Below are 20,719 nucleotides of genomic sequence, written 5' to 3' on the forward strand. Positions count from 1 at the left end.
TAAAAAGGGCCGTTTTGCAGGAGCACTTCAACCGCGACCTGCAGCGGCGTGGCGGCGCGGTGAGCAGTAGGCCCAGCAGTGGTCCGTCTTGTGCCCTTTGGCTCCGCACCGACGACACCGGTGCACGACGTACACCTCTCCTGGTCTTGCCCTTGAAGCCGACGCTATCCCTGGTCCGTAGATCTTGACGAGGGCCGCGACGATAATCTTTGACATCTGGTCGATGCCCCGGTCTGCGGCAAACAAGGACAGCATCGGCTCGCCAGAAGCATCCAGGAAACGATGCTGCAAAAAAAGTTACGTTACAAGCGCCGCAATTTGGCGAGTTCTGCACGAGAAAACTTGCGAAAACGTTGTTCAACCCTTACCTCGTGATTGAGAACGTGCACGCCAGACAAGCGCTTCATCGTGGCTGTCAGACGGCGGTTCAGATGGCGACGCCGGCGGTCCTCAAACCGCACCTTATGTGGGTCGTCGTAATGGAGTTGCAGAATTTTGAACACCAGCACGACGTGCTCCTGCAGCAGGAAAACGAGGTCCTGGTATGCGCAAGGCATGTAGGTAAGCGGTACAGCACTTCATGAAGCGAAATTTGAGATAAAATGCGTACCTTTATGTCGCTGGCGATTTCTCGCGGGTCAGCGCCTTTTGGGGGTCGTCGCAATGTCGTGGAAGCAAGAACTGTACAGAAATTTCAGCTGGCTGCGCCGACGAGCGCACCACGCAAAAAAAAAAAAAAAGCCATACCTGGACAGCTTCCGAAACGCGCGCGCCGCCGCCTACGCTCACGAAGAGAATGCCCGCAGACCACGCACGCCCGGCGGCCGGCCAGCCGGCCCTAGCGATTCCCTAGGCACTCTAGGGACAGGCCGAGAGAGGCGCGGCGAACCCACGTCCGGTTGAGAACGAGGGAGAAGCAGAAAAACGTCACGGAGAAGCGCATCCCATCGACCAATCAGCGTTTCCAGCCCACCTGCACCGAAACGCTTCTTTCTCGACACGCATGGCCGCCGTTCGCCGCCATATTGTCTCTCTGATTGGCTTATTGGGCGATCACGTGCAAGTCACGAGTTTTAAATTTGTGGCGCGAAACTATCAGGTTTCGAAATAGCTTTCTGCCGTGACGTCAAAATGACGTGTACTTGAAGACTGCTTTTTAGCACAGTTATATTTTGTGCCGGGTTGGTAAATTTAAATGTCTGTGGAGGAAAAACGAAGCTACAGCTGGCATGGAAGAAAACACTTGGCTCGTTTTAGCAATTTTGAGAAAAAAAAGTTCGTACTGTGAGGGTTGCTTCCTAGAATGTGATTGGCTGGAGGAATGTCACGTGATTCACGTGATATGCAAGCATAATTCAGTGAGGTCAAAATGACGTTTAGTGACGCAAAGGAAATGCTGCCATTGCTGAAAAATGCCCCATTTGGCCGCCATAATTTGAGACGGCCGCAAGATGGTCGAATTATGGTGGACATAGTCGAATTATGACCACACTGATTTATACGGCTGTTAGCTCACCGTAGTTTGGTAGGCGCTTATTTGAAGTAATAAACTGTTCCGAAACATAGTTGTTTTGAATGCAGAAGCATTGAAACGGCGTTATAATGGTACCTTTTAATTAAGCAGCCTTTTAGAGCCTTAATTATCAGAGCGTAATTTTACACCCGCGTGAGGACTAGCTGCGCTCCCGTTTCAAACGCTTCTCTCATGATAAGAAATTATCGGTCCGCGTGGTCGTGGTTGCTACAGCACGGCTATGGCGGCGTCCGTAGCTGCCGTTTGTTGTCACGGGCTGCGAGAAGCGAAGCATTCGTGAGTGCGCCTCAGTGTTTTCGAATGACTGCCCGGTTCGTGAGTGTGACTGCCTGGCCAGCGATATATGGTGTGGTGGCTGTGCAAGAAGATTTGCGGCAAGGGGCAGCTCGTGAGCACACTGGTCTGCCTTAAACATTAGGTGCTCCGGCCGTCACTCTGATCCTGTGTTTCAAGGCGCGATCGGTAGCTGTGAACGTCTGGACACCAATTAGTTCAGTGTTTGCCTCTATTTACACGCTGTCGCTGACCTGATATTCTACTGCGTGAGTGATGAGAGGGTGGCACAAAGGGTTGTCTGCAGGCTGAGCAACATGCTTCCAGAATGTGTTCGGCTTGTCGGCGGGACTGTGCTCATCAGGAAATTGCCCTCATCAGTGCATCATCAGTGTGCGTCAGTGTCTGTGTGCATAAGGGCAGTTTCTGAAGACAGCGGTGTCAGCAAGGCAGCGTACATGTGCCAGGTACATCGTCTCGAGTATCGATGAGGTAAGGGAAACAGCAACGAAAAATTGCTGTTGACTTTCTTCAGATGACTGCATGCAAAGTTCATATTGATGGCTGGTGGCTTTCTTCGGGTGTGTAATAACAAGTCCCTTATGTTCCTACCCTTTTTTGGTCACATGCAAACAGCTGTGAATCTCGTGGCACATTTATTTGTAGCCTATTAAGCGAGGAAGCCTTGCGCAAATAAAAACAGCATTTCAAAATAGTCTTGTCTGTAAAGTAAAACGCACAACGAGTTTTCAGATTACTACAATATGCGGATGTGGGTGACTCGTAGGGCGTCTGCATGTCTATGGTTTTCTTTCATTGCACACAAATGCAATGGCTTGGCATCTGCATTTTGATAAATGCAGTTGCAAAAGCATTCGTGTAGTGAGATTTTAATGCAGTTAAATATTCTGAGGTAAAGTTAACCTTGGACTTCCCCTACAATGTGCCTTGTAGCAGTTGCCTTGACTGCAACACAATAAAAATAAATATGTAATAATTATTTATACCCATCAGTCTGGCTGTAGTCAAGCTGTTTTCACAGTCTTGTTTTACTTCCTCCATCATTTTGATAGAGATGACCAATAAAATATAACTGTTACAAAAGCAGTTTATTTGAGTAGTAGTTAGTCATACATGAAACTTTAGTTTGATAATTACAGCCCTGTGATGTCTCGTATTTGAAAGTCTTTTCTCTTGTGTGTATGAAACTTGCATTGCACTCAAGCTCACGCACTAAAGACAGTGTTGATTGCCTTCCAGGTGACATGTGTATAATGTGCCTCTTCGATGCATCACTGCTATCCTAGGAAGTCATGTGCTGAGGAATGCTGCTGCAAGGTTCAACATCATTCACCTCTCAGCTAGAGTGCTTCTTAAGCAAAGAATCATTCATTGGAAGGGTTGCATTGGATGTCTTCACAGGTGTCAAGTGCTGTACATATGGAACAGGATTCTTTTCAAAGGCAATCACAACTTGCACTGTGCGACACATTGCATGCATCCGCACTTAGCTGCAGGACTCACTGCCATAGTTTTCACCTGTAGTCATGCTATGATCAGTCTATGTAAACATTTTTTGTGCTTCAAGTTTCATTGCACACAGCAAGAAAGCTGTTCAAGTCTGTGATTTTTGTGCTGCTCTTTAAACAGGACCAAATTTTCCTTTCAGTTTGTCACTAGAGTGTGTAATGACAGGTGTGTTTGATGTGTAGACTAGGCTTTTCTCTAATGCTGCAGTTCTTCACGTGACAGGATGCGTAGAAGAAACTTTAATCCTACCATCTGCAAATTGGCCGGATGTGTGCTTATACACATGCTTTAACGCTACTGAACATTTGCTAATTCTTAATGTACTGCAATGCTGTGTGCTTTCTTTATGCAGAATGTGCATGTTGGTGCTTTAGTGCAGTGAAACAGAGGAAGTCACCAAAATGTTTTTCTCCTGCCAGCAGAACTTTGAACCAGTACTTCTTTGATTCGTGTTGAAAGTTTGTGCTCCATGACGTGATTACTGCTTCACTGAAATTTCTTGACATGCACGAAACATAGGGATGTGTATGCAGTCATTTATCACATCTTGCTCAGGGTGCAGTCTGATTTTGTAGGCAACTGTTCGTCCGATAGGACGTCCCTAATGTGTCATCTGTGTGTGCTCACAGAGCAAAGCAAGCTTTGTCTCCTGACATTTCTTTGCCTCTGTGCCTGTTTTCTACTGTTGCTTTTAAATGCTATGTGTAGTGATACAGCAATCCACTAGTTTTCCTCTGAGCAAAAAGTGAGGCAACTCTTTCATGTTTGCCATCTGCCAAGCTTGTATGAATGAAAGACAAGGCAGCTGTCTGCTAGTTCGATTAGTTTCGCTGTGTAACGCCCCGCTTTTACCAACCTTGTTGCTGGCGCTTTGCTTCTTGGCTGCTGCTAATGCTGTTAGGCGAATTTGACAAAAATTCCAGACAATCTGTTCAACCTATGTTTCTTTGGTAAAACTGGGGCATCAATGGATGCATTGCTATTTTTTGATTCAACACAGGAATCTACTGGATTTGGCCTTTCGTGAAATGGGCATTATCAATGTGCACATATACCGCATCACACTTCTTTCGCACATTGCAACTTGTCTTGTTACCGGAGAAATCTGCCTCTGTGACCCTGATGTGTGCGGGATTTTACCACTTTTGCTGTGTGGCAGCAGCAATCGGCTCATTACTGTCATTGCCATCACGTCCTGCAGCAGTCATGAAATTTTCTTTTGTATCAAAAACAAATGTGATTGTTGTGATACTTTGCAGAAAGGAAGTTTGTTCTACAGCTGACTTGCTCCAAAATTTTGCTTGAGCTTCAAAAGAAAATTGGAAGCAAAGCAATTATTTTTTTTAAAACATGCTAATATTTCAGGGGGCTCAAATGTTGTGCAATATATCTTCCAGTGCACTCAATTTCCACTAACATATTGCAGTTTTCTGTGCCTTTGTAGTACAGTTGATTTGTTTAGTCAATAAAATACACCAGTTTCACTTACATCTATCCTGATCACCAGTTTATTGTCTACTTTACCCAGTACTCAGGCCTTCCCTTGCGATTAACTGTGTCAGTGCCACCAATGTCTAATCCCACCTCTGTGTAAAATTATCTATGCATGCGTGGCTGTGCTGATGTTTGGCAAAAAAAAACATGCAAATGACTAAATGCATGAGAAAATTGCATTCAACCCTTTAGGGCACTTTGTACACAACTGCGTACATTGCGAAATAATTTTTCTCGTGGTTTGTTTTAGTTGTCACTGATTTATTCATTTCAATCCCATTTAGCATCCATCGTCCTCTAAATAGGGTGCTTTTTATGGTTGCAGCACATATTTTTCTGGCAGAATACAACAGCATAGCAACTGCTCCAGTATGTATGTTTGTAAACAATGCCTAGATCAAAAATTGGAATGCTTGTTCTGCTTTGTATTTGGCATTTCTGTTTTGGTTTTTAATGGTGTGCCAGCTGTCTTCAATTGTAATGAATTGCAGGGTTGTAGTCAAGTCTTCAGGCCACATGGTCTGCTTTTGATCCCCGAAGTGCAAAACTCAGTATTCTTGAAGCTTAAAGGGCCTTGAAAGGCTAAAACAAGGGTTTTCCTCACCTTGCAGAAGTTTATAGCATGATGGGTGCCTTGAATACTCCACTACACAGCTAAAAAGTGAAGAACCCTGTGGCGTGAAGTCTTCACGTAGTGGTCTACATGCACTGTATCGTTGCAATTCCTACTGCTGACTTCTCCTTTTAGCTGTGTATTGTATGGTGCTGTGAGGATAATTTATTTCGTGTTGAACAATCTCCTGTGGTTTATTAATTATCATGAATACATCCTATGTGGTGCACACATTAAAAAACCTACCGAAAGCCAGTGGCTACCGTCGCTGGCTAGATTGCTTTTTGTGCATCCTGGAGACTTTTATCTTAATAGTACCCTAACCAGAACACTACCGCTGTCTGTATTGGTGCCTCCCATATGTTGTCCTGAGGGCGACATCAACATTGAATGTCTTGCCTATTTTCTGTCTAATCTTATGCTTTTGTTTTTCCTGCCATGTGCCTGCCTCTATTGCTGCAATATTTGGCTGTATTAAATTCAAAAAAGCAGTTACCAATTTTATGTGTTCCCCCACTCTTCTTTGTATACTTCCGGGCCTTCAGAGTATGGAAATAAATTAATTTCCTCCTTGTCTGTAGTGCTCCTAAGTTTACTGTCATGTTTTTGTTCTCCTTCAGCTCTTCGGCTCATGGTGCCACTTAGTTGTCTCTTTAAATACTGCGTGCAAGACCAACCGGAATGCTTGGCCCCAAAACACATGTCGGGCTTTGTGTGACATGTACTAGGCAATGAGTGTGCATACATGAACATTAAATTAAGTTTCTTGCATCATACAAATAAAGCTGCCGCGGTGGCTCAGTGGTTATGGTGGTTGGCTGCTGACCCGAAAGACGCAGGTTCAATCCCGGCCGCAGTGGTAGAGGCCCGTGTACTGTGCGATGACAGTTCACGGCAAAGAATTCGAGGGGGTCGAAATTATCGAGAGCTCTCTACTACAGCATCTCTCATAGCTTGAGTCGCTTTGGGATCATAAACCCCATAAAACAAAGCAAATAAAGCAAGTGTTTTGCACATTGCATGTGTCTTACTATAATATGGTGTCGTCACCGATATTTACTCTCTACCTCTATGTTCCTCCCCTGCCCCTTTGTGGAATAACAGGTGAAGGAACTTTTCCTTATCCGACCTCTCCACCTTTTCTGGCATATATCTTTCTCTCTTACTTGGAAGCTTGCTGTACTGTACTTGATCAGGCATCTAAAGGAGCTGCTTGATTTGTTGTTGTTGTTAGCCTATCAACGAAGAAACTTCAAGACGCTGCTTGACTCGTGTTGCTTGTGTGGACAGCAAGGGAGGTGAGGCGGCCTGTAAGTGCTCAAGAAAATAATTTTGCCCCACCTCACAGAATGTTGTGCTTACTTGCAGCGCACATATAGTGTAGCTGCTTCTGTGTGGTGGTCGTGAGTGTTACGCATTCACTTGAACAAGTAGAAAAAATTTATGCCTTTCTAGGAAGGGAAAAACAAGCAAAATTGCTGACAACATTTGTAATTTTTATGAAGTAATATATGTGCCACTTACATCACAAAAGTGCATGCGTGCAGGCTTGCGAAGCAGAATATGAGTACATCACTGAATTTTGTGAGGGTACGCTCTATTCAAATTATGTTTTGTGTGTGTGTGTGGGGGGGGGGGGGGGTTTCCGCTTTGTTTTATGTTGTTTGTTATTACTGCCAGAAAAGAATCTTTTTTCCCCGGCTTTGCACATTTAAGTTGATAATAAGGGATGCGCACTCGGTGTGTTCTCCTTGACGAGATTTACTCCGATATTCCGCGCTTTGCAGTTCCGTTTCGTGCGCGGGTGCATGCAAACATGACTAACAACAGAGTCTGGTGCAACGCGTTGCCTAAAATGTGCACATCAGCTTGCCTTGCCAAGCATGCATTTCAGCACTAAACACATCTTGGAGGCCTTCCAAGCGCACACAGATACAACTCCGCTGCACCCCGCTCTCTGTTAAAGCCGATACGTAGCGATTAAAAGCTTTAGCACCTTTGCTGACCTGACGGTAGCTGACGCGGCGCCTAGGAAACAGTGGGTTTCCGCAGAGTTTACAACGCTAAGTATGCGAGCGTTGTCCTCAGACAGGGACTGCTGGCCTGCGCGTATTTAGGCGCCGTTTCGGGCGCCTTTTCAGCAGTGGCGGCACCACTCTAAAAATATAGCTCTCGTTGCTTCCTTTCCTGGCCCGGACGAGATGACTTTTCCCCCAGAAAACTGCCTTAGTCTCAGTTCCTGCATTCAACTGTGGCTGGTAAGCAAATGTGCGAAGCTGTCGTCGATCGTTATAAGGAGCAATGCCACAAAGGCATCATGCCGGCCAAAGCTTTCACTTTCCGCTCCCATTCGGCACGTACGCCATTACGAATACCCTGGCCCCGTTCCTGATGTTCGCCAGCTTCTCTGGGCAACAGTACACACGCGTGTGGCGCCGCTCGTGACTCGCGGGTACGCCATCAGTTCACCTCGACTGAAAAGTCGTCTAGGCTGCGCCCTCGCTCGCACCGCCGCATCGAACTCGATTAATCCTTTGACAACCGACGTGCGAGTCTTTCGCACTGAGTAGCCTAAGTCGGTCTGCCCTTAGCTGCTGCCGGACATCCGACATGATACTCAAGAGGCCGCAACATATATCACTCCTTCGCACTGCCCCTCGACGCGTATGCACCGAAGATTGCAACGCAGAGGCTCAGCGCAAGCTCCCGAAGCGGCGTTCTGTTCCGTACTTGGCGCCAATAGTAGCAGACGACGGTATTTATTTCTAGATCAGTTTTTACTTTTTTTCTCTCCTCACGTAATCAGATTCTGTGGGTACGTAACCTGGCACCGCCTTGATGGTTACGTCACGCCAACGTCACAATTTGAACAAAATGGCGAAATGTCGAGAATAGGGCCCCATGATCCAGAAAAAAAAAATGGTTCATGTGAAGATGGATGGATGAATGGATGCGGCTGAACCCTTTACATCGGGCGGTGGCTCAAGCCACCTAGCCATGTCTTGTGAAATTTTACTCCTGTCTTGCTTTTAGCCATCAATCGTATAACCTTCGCTTGGTTACTTCTAACCTCCTAAAATCTACTTTCCCTCCACTATCCCTAAACCCCAATGCCTTGGGTAAGTCAGCCCCGCTGCTTTCCACTGTAGGGTGAAGCCCATTACAGAAAAGTATCAAGTGTTCAGCCGTTTCCTCCTCCTCTCCGCACGCAATACACAAAGTGTATCTCATGGTACCTGACTCTATATGTCTTAGTGCGCAAAACTCCAGTCCTGGCCTCAAACAACAAAGAGCTTCCCCTACAATTATCATAGATATTTTCTTTGACAATTTCCTGTTTAAAGGTCCGGTATGTTCCCAGTGCCGATTTCGTCAGCATCCCTGTTTTCTTCAGAGCTCTCTCTGTTTCTTCAACCTTTTTCTTAACCGATAATTGCTGATTTGCCCCCTTACTGCTGTCCAGATATTTGCTTGTCAATTTTCTTGTTCGCTTTCTCCATTTCGTGTCAACCTTCTTTATATACAGGTATCTGAAAACTTTTCTAGCCCACTGCTTTTCCTCCATCTTTCTCAATCGTTCCTCAAATGCTATCTTACTGCTAGCCTCTCTGCTCTCGAAAGACGCCCATCCCGTATCACCCTGTACCCCCTGATTTGGTGTATTGCCATGTGCTCCCAAATCTAACCTCCCTACTCCCCTATTTCCAGCCTTGCTTGAACATCTGGCCTCATACACAGGTCCGCGTTACCGAAGATCAGGCTAGGGACCATCACCCCTTTCCAGATCCCTCTTACCACCTCATACCTATTGTAATTCCACAGTGCCATATTTTTCATGACAGCTGCATTCCTACTAGCTTTATTCATTACATATTTTTCATGCTCTGTCAGATACTCAGCACTGTTATTTATCCACACCCCACTTTACTTTGCTTTAGCAACTTTAGCGCCATCTATCGCTGCTAATGCGGGACAGATGTAAAAGTGGGCCGCCTGCGTCGGTCGGCCGCTGGCTAGTATCAATTGCAACCTTATTGCCTCTATCAGTCCATATTTTTACCGAATGTTTCATAAAAGTGTAATCATATAAAAATTAGGAGGGCTAAGTGTCGTATGCTTTCTCATACTCGGCTGTCGTCTGTTATTGAGGCGCTACCAGTGGACGTGAGCTGTCTACTCAAACGATCCTCATCTTAATGAATGTAAGTTGTTCAGAATGTTGAGAGGCGTTTAATATAACTAGTGCTTATAAGTCATTCAATATAGCACTTCTGGGGTACCGCTAAGTAGATGATAACCGTGAAAGAGTCGTCCGTTCGGATGTCGCCTTAAGGGCTACCTCGTCGGCACTCGGCAGTGACGACTCGTTTGACGCCTCCGCTGCTCTATGTCGGTCCTGTCAAAACATGACTGCATAGTCATGCATGCACCTCTTGGTTGTTTAGTTTACATCATGTAGGCGCCTTGAAATGTGCATGCCAATCTTGAAGTTACCATGCGATCATAAGGAGTGTTTTCAGGCAGATAACGTAGTATTGAAATAGCATCCGCGTTGGTGTATGTACGTACTTATTGGTTGACAGCATCCCTTTCGTGTTATAATTTCGCTAGCCGTGGGCATGAAGTGTTTATCTGGTTTCGCTTTACGCATACCAATTGCACGGCCCGGTATTTATTGGATTGTGGTTATCATTGCGCTGGAATGCATTTACGATTCTGCCTGTTTCTTTTCTGTCTCGAGATCAATTGTCCAGGTAGCGATTTTAATAGTTATCACTAGGTGTGTATGTTCTCATGATTTTAACTTTCACAGTTTGTGCACCGGACTTAATGAGGATCCTTTTTTTTTTTTTGCGGGGAGGGGGGGGGGGAACGTAAAAGGCCAGTCAGGAAAAATTAATAGTTGTGCTTTAGCCAAGAAAACGCCGGAGGAACTGGATTCGGTGCTTAAGACGAGTTGCTGCCTGCAATTTTAAATGTTTCATGGAATCACTTTGAACTAAAGCTCCAATAGACAGACCTCATGTTTTAGGTCACTGTTAAGATGTTCTACCAGTTCGGTAGCACATCCTGAAACATTCGGTTGATTGCGGGTATGGTCTAGTAATCTGTATCGCCTTTCCAGCATTCGCGTAGTGCTGTATTGTAAACAGCTACAGTAGCCCATGCTTGGGGCACGCTCTATTAAGTCGTCGGAGAATCGAAGCTTATAGCAATTGAGTCATGAAAATCCCCATGAGTCATCTTGAAAAAAATACTCAATGAGTTCTCGGTGGCTGACTTTTTTTTTTCTGTGCAAACAATCGGTCAATAAATTTCGGTATTCTGCTGAAGCGCTGCGTAAAGCTTTTCCGGAGCAGCGCGAATAAGGAATGGCGATGCAATGAGAACAAAGCACTGCCTACTACCAATGTTTTTGTACTGTACTGCTTCAAAATGTCACTGATTGATATAGCGGATTGCTGGGGGCGGGTATTTTGCTTGTTGAGATGAAGGCTACCTCTTTGTGTTTTGGCATTTTCTTCTGGTCTTGGTGGCTCTGAGCAGTGTCTCTCGACTGGTGCCTTAATTTTTTTTGTGCATGCTTCAGATTTCTTTCCTTTTGCAAAATTCACGGGCTTGAATCAGTGCAATATGACAAGTATTTCATGATATTTGGTTTGGGTTGTTGTTTTTTTTGCATTGAATTGCAGAAAAAGTTTTGCACACTTCTCCAAAAGCTTTTGCTTATTTGTCAGATTACTCCTAATATTGGCTTTAATTTTACAGAGAGCTATGTATACATTAAGTTTTATTATACAACTTGTTAAGCTGTAGTTAATATCTTGTTTGCTCGCTATGAAAGAAAAATAAAAACTCTGGATGGAACCACATAGGTTATGTATTCACCATGTCATTAAATTGCTGCTAATGAAGCAAGCTAGTGGCATAATATAGTAGCATTCCTGAGACAGACTTTGTACATAACGTATCCTGCGTACATTAAAATTTTTGAAGTGCAAATGGTTTGGCATCAATTAGCTATTACTTGATCAAAGTTGTGCATGGTGCATTATCTTGACCAGTGAGCACTAACAGTGGTATTTTTACACTAGATGTTTAGTGTACCTGGCTGCTGTTGGGAATGAAAACGAACGTAAAGCCAGCTTTTATTGTTTAGAACATTGTTTAAGGCCATTATTCAATCCTTCCTATGTTTATTTATATGCCCTCGTATGGAAACAATCGTTCTAGCACATGCATAGTGTGACATGTTCTGGGTGTTTAGATTTTCTTACTGTTGATGAAAATTAAGTACATTTGTTTATATGCACATCAGGCTGCCCTCAGGGGGCATTTAGAAGAAAGTGTGTCAGTCTCCCGTGTAGCATTATTGCGTTTAAAAGAGTATCGGCACCAAGTTAGGGTTGTGTCTTTTCTTTGTACTGATGTGCAACACATCAGTATTCATGGATGACCATGTGGTGTACGCCTACAACCTGTAAGTAATTTAAAATTGAAATGCTTGTTTCATGCTGTTTTGGATTCGGTTTCAACAGCCGAAGGATGGCTGTGACGTCAGTATAGGTCACATGAGGTGTGAAAAAAACTGCAATATAATTGCTGCTTCTTCAATGTTATCATTTCAGCTCTTGAGGCAGGCTGGCTTAAGCATTGTAGTGAATTAAAACGAGGAGGCAGTGATTATGTGGCAGGTTTTTCGTACCTCACATGACCTATATTGGCCATTGGTGTTGGCTGCTGGAACCAAAACTGAAACAGCATGAGACAGGAAATTCAATTTCCAATTATGATTATATTAATTATGTTAATTATGATGATACATTAATTTAACATCATTGTGAGCGTCCATACCGGCATTAAATTCTGTTCAGGAATTTTCTCTTTTGTGAATGCTTTCTATTAACATCATTATTTGTTACGATCTGTTTTAAAAGTAATCTTTTTGCGATCAATGAAGGGAGCAATGTTTTTTTAAAAGATACTCAACCGTACATCACATTCAACAGTCTATGAAGCAAATGACAGTTTACAATAGATAGTGAGGTTCTGGAAAATGTTAGGGAGTATGTCCATATAGTCCAAGGACCATGAGAAAATTAACTAAAGAAATAAGAATGGTTGCAAGCGCATTTGGCAGGCATTTTCAAGTAATCAGGTATAAGAGGGAAGTTTGTGATAGTCATATCCTGCTGGTACTCATCTATGTGGCTGAAACTTTGAAGGTAATAAAAAGGCTTGTAGTTGAGTTGAGAACTGTGAAGTGAGCCTGTGGAGAAGGAAGTATGGCTAATGCTAAGAGACAATGAGAGCAGTGTAGATTAGACAGTGAACACAAGTCAATTATATCGAAGCTGAAATCCAGAATAAATGGACTTGGGCAATGCAGGTAACTCCAGACAGCAGATAATGAAGGATTTTTTTTTTTTTCAGTTACAAAGTGGATTTGAAGGGAAGGAAAATGTACCAGCGGATGGCAGAGAGTCAGATGGGATGAGGTTAGGAAATGTGCCGGCAATAGGATGGAAGCAACTGGCATTGGACAGGGCTAATCTGAGATTAATGGGACAGGCCTAGTCTGTCTTGCACTGGGTGTAACCACGCTGATGGTGATGGCTGTCTGTTTACATGCAGAAAAGCTAGCCTTGTTTTGATGCTGTTCAGGAGCAGAGTTAGCTATTTTTATTTGGTTTTTCATACATATTGTGCAGAAATTTCCATCGGCATATCTGCACCATGTATCTAAAATCAGTATGTAGGAGCCTTTTGTCTGATTTGCTGTCACATAGAGAGTAACAGAGTGAATTGTTTGTAAAATTTTTACTTTACTTTTACATCAGCTCTTAAAATTGGCACATAATGAACCCTTTTGAAAATTAGCTGGCTTTCCTGCATTTCATATTGGTCAGGAAATGGCAGTGCATTCAGTCAGATAAATACACAGTGTTTGAAGTGCTTGCCAATGCTTGACAGCAGCATGTGTTGTTGTCATGGCAACTACGCCAACATCTTCTACATCTTAAAACATGGATTGCACCTATATTTTTGTGTTAGAAATTGACTGTTATGCCAATGTTTGATCATGCAGCATTGCTGTGAAGCTGGCTTAACATTTTTGAAAATGGTCCATGGCTCTGGCTGATTTTCTTGATACCTTTGATTGAACTTCTTTGCAAATGTTTAAATATTAAGAGTTTTGAGTATAAACACTAGTTAACCAGTTCATATTCAGTTCAAGAATTTAATATTTACTACCTATGATGTATATTCACCCGCGCGCCAGTGTTTGTAATGCGATTTCTATGCCTGAACTTGTCTTGCTGACTAAATTTTCCTCAAATGAGTGGCTTAATGTGAGGTTCTATAGTATTTGAGCAAAACTAGCATTTGGTCTTCTTTGTAGCAGTTCATAGCACAGTTCATAGTATAGACAACACTCGCTTTGTGTATTTCGTCCTTGTCCATCGTGTATTTGTGCTGGTTCACTTCATGGAATTTGATTTTGTTTCCTTTCTGAGGACAGTTTACAACCATCTTCACCTTTACATTTGTGCATAATCAGTTGAAATTTTGTGTATCCACTAATCTACAGTCATTTTCTTGCACAGTTGTCATGATTACAAAGATTACAGAGACTGCTTGCTTATGCCCAAAATGCTACTGAGCTGAACACTGTTTTGTTTACTTAAATTTATAAATGGCATTACATCCTTTGAAGCGGTTTAGATTTCCTTTCCCTTGCATTCTTTGTCATGAGTGAGGGAAGGAAGGAAGGAAAACGTTTATTGAGATCTAGAGAGTAGGTGAGCAATTTGGCGAAGTCAGGTGTGTCGTCCGTCTTCTTAGCAATGGTCGCCTGCCCCTAGTCCAGGGCTCCGCTGGATGCCACTGCCAGCTGTGCTCGCCAGATCAGCCCAAGTTGGACATCCTGACGGTCGTTGGAGAGCATTCCTTCCCATTGCTCCGCACTCTGGTTTGGTATTTTTGGTGCCACCTCTATTTTCTGGCAGGCCCACGTTATGTGATAGAGCGTGGGTGTTTCATGGCACCATTGGCATTTGTCTGTGCATTGTGTGGGTTGTATTTTGTTGAGTGTATTTAGATTTGGGTATGAGCCCGTCTGTAGCAGCCTCCAGGCGACGGCGTCTTCCCTGGAGAGAGATTTATGTGGTGGGGGGTACCGTTTCCTGCAGCCCTTGTAGTGGTTTAAGATTGCAGAGTAATCTCTAGGGACAGGTTCGGCTTCCTCGAGGTCGCTTGTGGAGGGAGCTCGGTAGAAAGTGTACCCTCGAGCTACTCTGTCAACCACTTGGTTGCCTTCCACTCCCGCGTGTCCCGGCGTTCATACTATCGTATGTTTTATTGGTTCTTGTTCTGTGCTTTGTTTGGGTCGGTCCCCAGAGCGGAGTATGCGGAGCGCTCTGTGACCTATTCTGCCTGACATGAAGTTTTGGCATGCCATTTGAGAGTCGGTTAGTATTGTTAAGGATCGCTTAGTCCGGTAGCCCTCCGCTGCCGCTAGAGTGACGGCCACTTCTTCAGCCTCGACTACCGTGCAGTCCCGTAGCGACGTGCTGATGATTTCCTGCATGTCAGAGTTTATCACAGCCGCTACCGCGTTGGGGTTGTTTTGTCCCGTCCTTCTGGGGTATGTGGCTGCGTCCACATACACCGTTGTTGTCTGGCGGGCTAGTGATTTTTGGATGTACTCGGCTCTCGCCTTTCTGCGTTCTTCGTGTAGGTTGGGGTCCATGTTCTTGGGGATGGGGGTCACTCTAATTGTGCCCCGTGTGCCGTCCGGGATAGTCGCGGTTCGCTGGATTTCTTGTATTTGTTCGTTGCATCCCAACTTCTGCAGAAGCTCCCTGCCAGACGGAGTCTGCTGTAGTCTCTGCAACTGGGCGACGTGTTATGCCTCTCTCAGTTCTTCAAAGTTGTTATGAAGTCCTAGTGCTAAAAGCTTCTCTGTGGATGTGCATTGCGGTAGATGGAGTGCTGTTTTGTATGCTTTATGCTTTGCGTATAATCTCATCAATCTGTTGGATTTTGCTTTTGATTGGGTTGTAGTATGGAAGACCGTAGGTGACTCGGCTGATCACCAGGCTCCTGACCAGCTTTAGTGTGTCTTCTTCTTGCATGCCCAAGCGTTTATGGGAGACGCGCGTGATCATGCGGGCAACTTGTAGGGTGGAAGCTTTGAGTAGAGCAAGTGCATGTGTACACCGTTGGTTTGATTGTATCCACATGCCCAAGATTCTTATGAGTGTTTTCTCTGATATGGGTTTTCCCTCTAGGTTGACGTTGAGCCTAAGCTTATCGCTGTTCGGGACTTCGGGACTGTGCAGTTTTGTTTCCCTCTCCAGACTCTGAGCAGTTCTGATTTTTCGGTGGAGCATGCTAGCCCTCTTGCTTTTACGTAGTTCTCTACGCAGGTCGCGGCCTCCTGTAGTCTTTCTTCCTTTTCTTTTAGTGAGCCCGTATTTGTCCAGATGGTGATGTCGTCGGCATACATGGCATGGTGTATTCCTTCGACTTCCTTAAGTTGTTTTGCAAGGCTGATCATTGCAACGTTAAAAAGCGTAGGTGAGATGACTGAGCCCTGGGGAGTTCCTTTGTTAGGGATGTAGAACTTCTCCGAGCGGAGTTCTCCCAGCCCTATCGTCGCTGTTCTATCTGAGAGGAAAGCTTTGACGTAACCGAAGACCTTCCTGCCGCAGTTCAGGTCGTCCAGGCCTGTCAGGATGGCTTCGTGGCTTACGTTGTCAAAAGCTCCTTTGATATCCAGTGCCAATATTACGTTCTCTCCTTCCCTAGGGACGTTACTTAGAGCTCCTTCTTTGATTTGTAGAAGTACGTCTTGGGTCGACAGCTTCGCCCTGAATCCGAACATACTGTGGGGGTAGAGTTCATGATCCTCCATGTTACCACTCTCTCGTACAGCTTGCCGAGGCACGATGTGAGGGAGATGGGTCTTAGGTTTTCGATTTGTAGCTTTTTACCCGGTTTTGGAATCATAACCACCTCTGCATGCTTCTAATCCTCGGGAACGGTCTCCGCTGCCTAGTGCTTGTTGAGGAAATCGGTTAATTCTGCGACTAGCTCGTCACTGAGGTTGCGGATGAGTGCGTTGTTGATTTTGTCCGCACCCGCTGCCGTATTCCTAGTTGTGCTTCGAATTGCTGCATAGACTTCTCGTGTGATGGGTCTATCTGGGTTTGGATTTTCTTTCCCCCGATAATCTCTTGCATAGGTTCTCGGGTTTGTGTCCCCGAAGCACTTGATGCGCACTTTGTCCAGGAGTTCCTCATCGGTTCCTTCGAACTGGTGGACTAATCGGTATATTGCTTTATTGTTTTCTGCTTTGGTTTTGGTCGGATCGATGAGCGCTTTCAGGATATAGCCATGTCCTAGCTGTGCTCAGAGTTCCGTTGAGGGAGTCACTGAATTGCTGCCAGTTCGTTTTCGCCAACTGTCCTGCGTACTCCTCTGCTTTCGTTGTAATTTCTGCTATGTTAAGTGTGAGCTTCCTGTTGTGTTTCTGTTTCTTCCATCTTTTGATTAGACCACGTCTGGCTTCCCATAGCCTAAGGAGCCTGGCGTCTACTTCGGGTGTCTGTGTTGTTCTCTTGATCTCTTTGGTGTGCTCATTTTGCCTTTGCTTGAGTATGTTTCCCCATTCTTCAATCGACTGAATCCCTCCTTTGATGAGGTGTTCGTCGCATGCTTCTCTAAAGGCGTTCCAGTCTGTGATTTTAGCCGTGCCTAGTTGCCGCTTGAGTCGGTCGGAGGCCACTTGGGTTTTGATTATGTAGTGGTCACTCCCCAGATTTTCCATCAGGTTTTCCCATTGCGCCTGTCCAGGACCTTTAATGAAGGTGAGGTCCGAGCAGGTGTCCGTACTGACACTGTTGCCTATTCTGGTCGGAGTCTCTGGGTCTGTGAGTAAATTGTAGCCTGCAGTTTCTGCCGCTTCCACTAATGTCTTTCCTTTAAGATTGAAATTCTTGTATCCCCGGCTTTTATCCCGGGCATTAAAATCGCCTAAGACGACTAGCGTGTTGCCCTTTGCCAGTTTGCTGGCGCCTTGAAAAAGCTCTTGGAATTTGGCTTTCCTCTGTTTCGGCGGGCTGTAGGTATTAACGATGAAAATGCTGCCCCTTTTCCTCTGTTTCTGTGGAATAATTTCTATGATCACATGCTCTATGTCCGTTTCAGCTATCCTGTCGTGGCTTATGGCTATGATCGCTTTGTTGACTAGGATTGCCGTCCTTCCTTTTTCCTGGGTTTCGTAGCACGTGTATCCTGGGGTTGGGCTGATGCCCGTTTCCTGAAGCACTATAATGTCGGGTGGCGTTTGCTGTGTGTGAATGTACTGTTGAAGTAGGTCTTGCTTCCTCCTATAGCCTCTGCAGTTCCATTGCCAAATTTATAGGTTTTCTTGTTTGCTTAAGGTTTTGTTGGCCATGTTTAAGCTTCCGTGTTGGTTGTTGTCGTGTTGGCGAGGGCCGCCAGCGCGGGACAGTGATACACCTTCTCTCTAATATTCTCAGTGAATTTTTGCTTGCGTATTGAGCTCCGTATCTCTATAATTTGTAGTTGCATCTGTTGCATCATCTGCTGCGCATCATCTGCTGCAATTGGTGTTTGACCAGATATCTGAAGCCAGTTTTTTTTCAGAATGTTAATGCTGAATTCGAAAATTTTTCTTTTGCACACCACTAGCCTTTTATGAGTTTCTGCTGACAGTTTTTATCTTCTTTCAAAGAGCATTGCTCATACTTATTTTTTTTCTTTCTTTTTAGCATTTTCACATGCCGTACAGCGCTCCATGCCTTAATGGGCACATGCTACTCCAGTAAGGGCAAGTCAGCTTCGCTGCCATATTCTTCAGCGCCCATGTCTGCGTCGTCTTCACAAGACAGTGCACTACGTCTACCACGGCCTACACCGTACACCAGGGGTAGTGTTGCTCCCATTGATGCATCAGAGGTGACATTCAAGCGATGCATTCCACCTCCTACAAAGTACCGTACTAATCATGCACCACCTGGGAATGCTAAGCAGTCTCACCCCAAAACTGGTGTCACTGTTACAACGGACATTGCAGAGAGAGGAAGAAAAGCTGTCACTGACAACGCTGATGTGAACAACCCCAGTCTAAACAACAACTTTGTTGAAGGAAACCCTTCCAGGGACATTACAAACTTCAAAGGGAAGATCCTTGACAGTGCCACACTTGATGTAGTTGACAATGGTGCGCCAGAACTTAAAACAGAAGGTGCCAAGTTATCTTTAGAAAACTCTGACCAGTTGCGCATTCAGTATGGTACGACAAAGATACCGACCAAGATCACCGCACACCTAAGTGGGTTGCCAAAGCCTCAGGTTGCTGTTGTGACTACGAGAATCCCACCTGTGCCACAGAGGGCTGCAAGTGAGAAGCTGCCAGCAGCAACACGTGCACTGCAACCGACAGGAGAGGCTGGTGCTGCAGAGAAGAGGACTGTCTGTCAAAACCGGGTGTCGCCAGACAAGGAAAGCATATCAGACAGGAGCCACAGTGGAGACAGCGGTAGCACCGACTGCGACTCTGGTCTGGGCCACTCTGTGAGTGACCCACCTGCTGGTTGTGAGAGTGGCGGGAAGGCTCAGAGCAGCAGCATGACGCTACAGGAGGAGTCGCCGGCTGTTCTAAAGGAGGCCACTGGTGCAGGAAAGGTGTTGGACTCGGCTGTGCTGCCTGCTTCATTCCCTGTAGGTGCACAACTGGCCACAGCTGATGGAGCTGCCTCCAAGATGGGTGTGTATGACCAGCCGGACTCCTACGCGGCGTACCGGGGAATCCTGTCATATAGGCGTATCACCCCAATCAAGAAGTATTCTGAGGCTCCTCAGTGGAAGCGAACAGTGGAGCCAAAAAATTCCAAGGGCCTTGGGAGCCCGTCTCGGGCAGTCATTGCAAAGGGAATTTTGACCAAGGGTGCGAGAGCGGCCCATGCAACTAAGGATAGCTCACTGGAACAGAAAAGAGAGACTGGAGCAAAAGTGGTTTCCACTCTGCCATCAGCTCCACTCACACCAACTAAGGAGGAGAAAAATGGTGGATTTCTCAGCCCTACGTCGGATGGCTTTTTGATTGATGATGACATTTCTGACCAGCCAGGCCTGATTGCCCTTGAGCGGTCTAGGGGACGAGGAGCACCATCAGTCAAGAAGTCCATCTTTGAGCTGCACGCTCTGCAGTCATTTAGTGGGCGACAAAATAAGATTGACAGGACTTTGGATGACCTCCACCCCTTGTGCTCGGATGCTGGGTCATCTTGTTCAAGCCTGGGCTCTGATGACCTCATGCTTGACTTTGAGACTTCATGCAAAGATCCTTTAGACGTGTGAGTAACCATTCTGTTTTATTTCTTGATGTGCATAACTAACAGCGCTTGGGACACTTATTAACTGAACCGCCGCCGCAGTGGCTGAGTGGTTATGGCGCTCGGCTGCTGGCCCGAAAGACGCGGGTTCGATCCCGGCCGCGGCGGTCGAATTTCGATGGAGGCAAAATTCTAGAGGCCTGTGTACTGTGTGATGTCAGTGCACTTTAAAGAACCCCAGGTGGTCGAAATTCCCGGAGCCCTCCACTACGGTGTCTCTCATAGCTTTAGTCGCTTTGGGACGTTAAACCCCCATAAACCATAAACCTTATTAGCTTAACTCCGGTTCTGTGCCTGTATGAATTAAACTGTTAAGGTGTACTCTAGTTACATTTATTGTCGCTTAGTCAACCATAGTATTTTATCCAGCACTGCTGCTTTCAGAAAATCACTAAAATAATGCTCTTTTTCTCTAGAGTTGCAATATTGCGCATCTTATTTTGCAATCTTCAGCTTTCTGGATTGAAATTCTGAAGTTGAATAGAAGTTTAGTCATGGCTCTTCTTTTCACATCAGATGAATCGCCTCGTGTCAAAGAAAAATGACTTTTGGCAGTGCTGCCCTGGTTCCGATTTGGCATTACACGAGGCACGCTTTATATCTTTTTATACAGGTAAAAATTTCACACACTCATGCCTAGCCGCAGTAAATTTTTTGAAAATTGGAGGGGATACTTAAGCTCCGCCTTAAAGGTATGGCGCAATAGCTAATGGGTTAATTCCCATATATGCACATTTAGACATTCTCTACTTTACATTCATAGATCCCAGGGAATCCTCATACCACTCCTGGTGCAGTGGTGCAGTGGTTAAGTGATGCGCCACTGTTCTGCGGAGGTAGATGCTG

The 20,719-nt window shown here is 45.2% G+C and overlaps 1 protein-coding gene and 1 long non-coding RNA gene across 8 annotated transcripts in view; both read left to right on the forward strand.

The window, feature by feature from the left end:
- Positions 1–1,693: 1,693 nt before the first annotated feature.
- Positions 1,694–6,018, forward strand: LOC144115247 (uncharacterized). Its single transcript, XR_013311320.1, has 2 exons — positions 1,694–2,299; positions 3,068–6,018. It is a non-coding gene; the product is annotated as an uncharacterized LOC144115247 (long non-coding RNA).
- Positions 6,019–9,389: 3,371 nt separating this feature from the next.
- The window catches only part of LOC144115248 (uncharacterized), a 69,505-nt gene continuing 58,175 nt past the window's right edge, over positions 9,390–20,719 (forward strand). For 6 of the 7 annotated variants that reach the window (XR_013311321.1, XM_077649542.1, XM_077649544.1 and 3 more), the window contains exons 1-2: positions 9,400–9,646; positions 18,248–19,834. Coding sequence is in view for 6 of the 7 variants with exons in the window: in XM_077649542.1 (XP_077505668.1) it covers positions 18,282–19,834 (1,553 nt within the window). In the remaining variant the exon portion in view is untranslated. Of the gene's footprint in view, positions 9,647–18,247; positions 19,835–20,719 lie in introns of all 7 variants that reach the window. The other variant, XM_077649547.1, reaches the window with a different exon arrangement.

This window comes from Amblyomma americanum, chromosome 1 (genome assembly GCF_052857255.1).
Source record: "Amblyomma americanum isolate KBUSLIRL-KWMA chromosome 1, ASM5285725v1, whole genome shotgun sequence".
Taxonomy (NCBI): Eukaryota; Metazoa; Arthropoda; class Arachnida; order Ixodida; family Ixodidae; genus Amblyomma; species Amblyomma americanum.